At 27.1% G+C, this 7294-nt stretch overlaps 1 protein-coding gene across 1 annotated transcript in view; it reads right to left on the bottom strand.

Moving 5' to 3' along the window:
* Positions 1–615: 615 nt before the first annotated feature.
* The window catches only part of LOC117183065, a 43711-nt gene continuing 37032 nt past the window's right edge, over positions 616–7294 (bottom strand). The window contains exons 12-13 of the mRNA XM_033376221.1: positions 6493–7050; positions 616–748 (exon numbers count right to left, since the gene is read on the bottom strand). Of these exons, the coding sequence (XP_033232112.1) occupies positions 616–748; positions 6493–7050 (691 nt within the window). The remainder of the gene's footprint in view (positions 749–6492; positions 7051–7294) is intronic.

The following is a 7294-nucleotide window of genomic DNA, read 5'->3' as shown; positions in this document are numbered from 1 at the left end:
ATTTTCATTTGAGAGTTTGAAAAATTACTTAAATAAAAATTTTTATTAATATGAAATTTTGTAAATGATCTAAATTTGAAATATTTCTAAGACATAATTCAAAATATTTGCAAATCGAAAGCATTCTTTAAATATTCTAAACAATATTTTGTTTCTAAGGATACTGGAAATTCTATTCTTCCTAAAAAAAGTTGCCCCTGTTTGAAATGATTGTCAGCAATCTTTCATTTTTCTATAAGCTCTTCTTTATTTTTACTACATCATAATTCATTGAATGTATAATGAAAAAATAACCAAATTAAATCCTTTAAAAAATGTTGGTGAATTTTTTTCAAAGCGATCTTAAAGTACTTTCCTTTCTCCAATTTACGATTTATCGTTAGTATTTGCAAAAGACCAACTTCAAAAGTTGTTAAGTAGTCCCTAGTGCTGCGAGCGAGCTTGTGCTGAGCTACAAAAACCTTTCTTCAAATTTTTAATTTAACTATTATCAGCAAGGAGATGATTAGATTAGAGGGACTGTGAAGTTAGCTGACGAGCGCAGCTCGGCTCTCACATGCAGATATACCCTATTTGATCAACGACAAGAGTGCGCGCGCATGCTGCGTACGCACTTTACCCCCTCCCCAACATGTGCGTGTCCAGCGTGCGCGCGCACTCTTGCAGCAGGTCTAACTGGGGATCTCCGCATGTGAGAGCCGAGCTGCGCTCGTCAGCGAATTTGGCAGTGGGTCTAATGCCTCCCTGACTATTATGATTTATCAATTTCCCTAATCAATATAGCCTCACATTAATATTTGATTAATGACTAGCAGGTACGAAAAGCCGAATTAATCGAAACACTCATATCGTCTGCATTAAAGTGACACATAAAAATTAAAAAATTAATTTTCCAAAACTGCACCCCTTCGATTTTCTTCAAATTCTTTTGTGACAGAAACTCACTGGAATTTAAAAACAAATGAAAAATACATTTTTGATGGTGCCAGGAAGTTTTTTAAATTTTTGCAGAATCCAAAAACGTCATTTTTTTAAATTAAAAAAGAATTTATGTGTTCTGAGAAAATGTTCCATTATTTTTCAATTTGTATTTTTACTTGATAACTAAAACAGTACACAAAGAAAAAGAAAAATCGAATTGTTAAAAGTTTAATTTTCAAAAATTGAATCTGTAGCAGTTAAAAATTCAATTTTCAACAGTTTAATTTTTAGCAGATGAAAATTCAACTATTGAAAACTAAAGTCAATCCAATTTTTAACAGATAAAAATCAAAGAAAATTTTTATTTGGTTTTATTTTAGTAACTTGATTATTATAATGGCAAAAATAATGTCTGTAATTGGTTATATACACTATTGAGTGTTAATAAACTTGAATTGAAACCAAATTTAATTTGCAGGCGTTGAATGTTTAACATTGGACAGCTTAATTTTAAGCAATTGAATCGTCAACGTTTGAATCCTCAGTAATTAAAAAATCAATTTTTAACAGTTGAAAGCTCAACTTCCAACAGTTGAAAATTCAACTGTTAAAAATTGAAGGAAATTTATTTTTCAACAGTTAAAAATTAAATTTTCAACATTTGAAAGTTGAAGATAATTTACGTTTTAAGTTACGAATGTTCATCAATTGAAAATTCAATTTTCAATGTTCGCCAATTTTCAGCAGTTCAATCTTTAAGAGTACGACTTTCAACGGTTTAATTTTCTGCAGTTGAAAATTCAACTGTCAAAAATTTAAATATTGAAAAATTAAGAAAAAAATTTCATTTTCGACAGTTGATAATTAAAGAAAATTTAATTTTCAACAGTTGAAAATGAAAAAAGATAGAATTTTCAAGATTTTCATTTTCATCGAATTAATTTTATCAGTTAAAAATTCAACTATAGAAAATTCAACTGTTCAAAATGGAGGAAATTAAAATTTTCAACAGTTTAAAATGAAAGAAAATGTAACTTTTAAGTGTTGAGTTTTCAGCTGATGAAAATTAAGTATTCAATTTTTACAAGTTGAATTTCCAACAATTGAAAAATCAATTTTTCAACAATTCAAGATTAAAGAAAATATAATTTTTTGATGTTTAATTTTCAACAGATAAATTTTTAGCAGTTAAAATTTCAGTTTTCAATTTTTTTAAGTTGAATTTTCAGCAGTTGATACTCAATTTTCAACATTTGAAAATTGAAAATGTAGTTTTCAAGTGTAGAATATTCAACAATAGAAAAATCAATTTTATTCAATTTTCAACGTTCAAAAGTTGTATTTTCAGCCGTTCAAAAATCTACATTCAAAAGTTTAACTTTTATTGGTAGAATAGTTAGCAATTGAAAATCAACAGTCGAAAATTCATCTATTCAAAATTGAAGGAAATTAAAATTTCAACAATTGAAAAATGGAAGAAAGTTTAATATTTGATTTTCAAACATTGAACGTGCAATAATTAAAAGCGTATTTTCAACAGTTGAATTGTCAACGGTTGATTTTTCAGTAGTTGAAAAATCGGTTGAAATTTGTTGAAAATTGAAAAATAAATCAATTTTCAACAGTTTGGTTTTTTACAGATGAATTTTCAGCAGTTAATAATGAAACTATAGAAAATTTAACTGTAAAAAGTGTAATTTTTAAGTTTTGAATTTTCAATTTTCTTCTTGAACATTAGAAAAATTGAATTTTGAACAGATGATAATTCAAAAAAATGAAAATTGAATTTTGAAAAGTTTGATTTTCAATGGATAGATTTTTGGCATTAAAAATTCGTTTATCGAAATTTCAACTGTTCAAAATTGAAAAAATTAGATTTTCCACAGTTGAAAGTTGAGAAAATTTAAGTTTTAAGTGTTGAATTTTCAGAAATTGAAAATTGAATTTTCAGTTCTCTTCTATTTTTAGCAAATCAAAAATCAATTTTTTTAAGTTTGCTGAATTGTTCTAGGAAAAATTGGTATCATTTTAATAAATATTTAGAAGTTTAAAAAAAATTTTAATTAGTGGAATCAGGAAAAGTTTTTGTAAGAAATTGGAAAAAAGTGAGGTTTCTTTCACTTTCAAAAAATTGAAGGGGTACCGTTTTAAAAAATTTAACTTTTAATTTTCAGCGTCGCCCTGGTATTACTTGATTTTCGATCAGACACCTAATATTTAAATACGAAGACCTTAGGATCATACAGTTACTATCAATCGAAAAAATATTTGTTTATACGAAACAAATATTTTGCTGAGTGCCGACATTGAGAAAAGTACACGCGATGAACACTCTGGTAGAAAAGGTTTCGGTGGACAAACATTACGAAAACATTATTGACACTTACCATCCTATTTCCTAATTAAATCAATTTCACAAATTTCCTAAACTTCAAAAATATCTGACTAATTTTTTCATTTCATTCTCCGTTTTCTAATTTTCGTAATGCTTTTTTCACACACTGAGAGAAAAAACGTCTTCAATTCCCTTGAAATTTGATCAATTATTATTTTTTTGGCAGAGGAAATGTTTTGCCAGTCCTTGCTAGTAGAATTAGGCAAGGTGTCTGAAAACTTCATTTTGGAAATACCCAGATTTTTGCGAGTAATTTTTCATTTTTCTTGATCATTAATATTCAAATACCAGCATTTTAATATTTTAATATTTTTACCATAAAATCTTTTATAAGCGGAATAAAACAGTAATTCAGATACAAATTTAAATATTCAAATTCATTAATTTATATTAAACAAAAGAATGCGCCATTATGAAAAAAAAGAATTTTAAAACCAAAAAGACGAATTTTTAACAAATAAAGAATTTTCACTCAAGAAATAAATAAAATTTTATCTAAATTATTGAACCGCCAAGCTAAATAATAAAAATAAAACAATAAAAATAAAATGTTAAAGCAAGATATTATTATTTTTACCAAGAAAGGAGAATTTTCAACTAAAAAATACCAATCTTAAGAAAATATAAAAAGTTACATTTTCAGTTAAAAAATTAATTTTAAACCAAACAAAGGCTTTTCCACTCAACAGTTAAATTTTCAACCTAAGGCATAAATAAGCCTTCTATAAAAAGAAATGTTTTTTAACAATGTAGTTTAAATTTTACCCAAGTTGTTGAATTTTCAACAAAATAGTTCAACTTTCAACCAAAAATAATAATTTTCAACTAAAAATGTAAATCTTAAAAAAATAGATTTCTCAACATAGTGATTCAAACAAATCTTTCGATCAATATAGTTGAATACTCAAGCAAGGAATAATGATTTTGAACCAAAAAGTTGCATTTTGAGAAAAAATTCTACTAAAACAGACAATTTTTTTTAAGGCTGAAGTTTTATCCAGAAAAGATTTCAATTTATTTTTCAACACAAAAATATACATTTTAAAGAAAAAGTAAATTCTCTACGAAATAGTTTAATTTTCGAATTTTCATATAAAAAGTATGACTTTTTAACAAGATTGTTATTTAAAACACTCATTTGCATTTTGGTCCAAGAAAAATTAAAATTCTACAACAACATGTGAATTTTTAATCAAATAGATAAATTTTCAACAAAAAAGTGGAATTTTCTGTAAAAAATACTTTAGATGACATTTCACGATCAAAATATTAATTTTTAAACAAGAAATAATTTTCTATGAAAATAATTGAATTTTCAAACCAAAAAGACGAATTTTTACCCAAAAATGATGACTTTTTAACAAATTTCCTTGAATTCTCTATCAAATAGTTACATTTTTATCCAAAAATTATATAATTTCTCGAAAAACAGATGAATTTTTATTGAAAAAAATTTAAATTGTTGAATTTTTGCGCAAGAAGATTCTCGTTAACTTTTCAAGATCAAAATAGGATTTTTTTCACAAAAAATACATTTCTACGAAAAAACTGAATTTTCAATCCAAAAAGACGAATTTTTCAAACAAAAAGGATGAATTTTTAACAAAATAGTTGAATACTCTACCAAACAGTACGATATTTCAATAAAATTTTCAACCAAAAATTTGCATTTTTATCCAAGAAAGATAAAAATCTCTCATAAAAGAAATCAATTTTTAATTTAAAAAAAAAATCTTCACAAAATAGTTGAATTTTCATCCAGAAAAAATTTCAGTTCTCTTTTTAACACGAAAGTTATAAATTTGAACAAAAAGTAAATGTTGCATGAAATAATTCAATTTTAAACAAAACACCAGAATTTTTACTAAAAAATTATGACTTTTCAACAAAATTGTTAAATTTTCAACCAAACAGTTGCATTTTTATTCACGAAAGATTAAATTTCTCGTAAAAGAGATGAATTTTTAATTTAAAGAAACAAACAAATTTTCAAAAAATAGTTAAATTTTCATCCAGACAGTATTTCAGTTCTCTTTTCAACACGAAAGTTATGAATTTAAACAAAAAGTAAATGTTGCATGAAATAGTTAAATTTTAAACAAAACAGCAGAATTTTTAATAAAAAAGTATGAATTTTCAAACAAATTGTTAAATTTTCAGCCAAACAGTTGCATTTTTATCCAAGAAAGATTGAATCTCTCATGAAAGAGATGAATTCTTAATTAAAAAAAAAACAATTTTCAAAAAATAGTTGAATTTTAATCCAGAAAATATTATAGTCCTCTTTTCAATATCAAAATATTAAATTTATACAAAAATTAAATTTTCTACGATGTAGTTAAACTTCCAACAAAACAGCAGAATTTTTAACGAAAAAGTATAACTTTTTAACAAGATTATTATTTTCAACCAAACAGATGCATTTTTGTCTAAGAAAAATAAAAGTTCTACTAAAAAGGTGAATTCCTAAAACAAAAAGACAAATTTTCAACAAAAGAGTTGAATTTTCATTCAAAAAGGTTTCAATTGACTCCAATTAACAACTCAAAAATACAAATTTCAAACAAAAAGTGAATTTCCTAGAAAATAGTTGAATTTTCCACAAAACAGTTGTATTTTTATCCAAAAAAATGCAATGTTCTTATTAAAAAAGATCAACTTTTAAGTCAAAAAGACAAATTTCCAGAAAAAATATTTTTCATCAAAAAAAAAAGATTTGAGTTGATTTATCAGCAACAAAATATGAATTTTAAACGAAAATTTAATTTTTAGAAAAATTGTCAAATTTTTAAACAAATAATAATATTTACAACTGAAAAGATAATCATCAATAGAACTTTCTCCAAAAAAAAACGGCCTTTACCGAGAATCTTTCCACTCTGCAGATTATATTTACGAAAAATTAGACCAAATATGCCTTTTCTGCTTGGGCTCATTTTATCGTTTCACCTATTATTTTCAGGAGCCTTCACCGATTTAGCTCAAATTTAGAAATGTTTTTTTTTGGGCATTAAAAAAATCAGGAATGCGAGCAAATGAATTCGAAAAGTGAAAAATAAGTGAAAATCTAAAAAAGCGACAGTTTTCTTGGTTCAATGAATCGAATTAAAGACGTATATTCCTCTAATTTCATAACTGTCTCGAAATCACAATTCCGAGGTTCATTTTCATATTACAAAGAAGTTTCCATATTTAGATTCGGGCCTCTCCCATCATTTCCACTAAAAGAATAATCTATCCTGTCTGTGAAGCTTTTGCGAAGAACTGGATCGTGTCTTCTTTGGTCTGGTTTGACTCTCCTTTCTGTGAGAGATCGAGTCAACCTGGTGGGTCTCTCCAGGTTGAAGTTCGAACTTTGGTCTTCGGGTCTCTGCTGGTCCTCTTGGGAGAATGAAGGAGAATTGTTCGTCGAGAGGAAATCGTTGTTTCGCAAATTTATTCTAGAGTCTGGTGGAATCGTGAGACCATCGTAAGATGGAAGAGAAATGGCAGGATCGTGTCTTCCGGAAAAAAGATGCTCGGGTCCAGTGCTCATGGTTCGATGATGTTTCCACTGACTCCTGGGTTTTGATCCGAAAGCTTCTCGTTCAGTCAAGGATCTCCTGAGTCTGGATAGCACTGGTAAATTTAATGTTTCTTCGTAGGTTGGAGGATTTTCACTCTGGACGACATTCTTGCCTTGGAATGGATCCGAAGGACAGATTTCTTGGATTGGACTTGCGAAAATGAGTGTTCTGTAAGAAAAAAATAATTTATGTTTTGAATTTCGGACTGTGAAACACGTTTTGTACACCGACTTAAAGCAAGACACAAAAAATTTTTTTTCTGAATACGGTTTTCGAAACAAACAAAAATGGAAATACACCAAACTCTCGCTTTCAGTCCAGTGTCAGGGGTTGCCTTCAAATAACCTTGGACTGATTTCGGTGGGATCGAAACCTAAACAGTGAGGATCGCCTGACTCGTTTCCAATTGGAA

The sequence above is a fragment of the Belonocnema kinseyi genome, chromosome 2 (genome assembly GCF_010883055.1).
Source record: "Belonocnema kinseyi isolate 2016_QV_RU_SX_M_011 chromosome 2, B_treatae_v1, whole genome shotgun sequence".
Taxonomy (NCBI): Eukaryota; Metazoa; Arthropoda; class Insecta; order Hymenoptera; family Cynipidae; genus Belonocnema; species Belonocnema kinseyi.
This window is presented reverse-complemented; position numbering and strand designations above follow the sequence as displayed.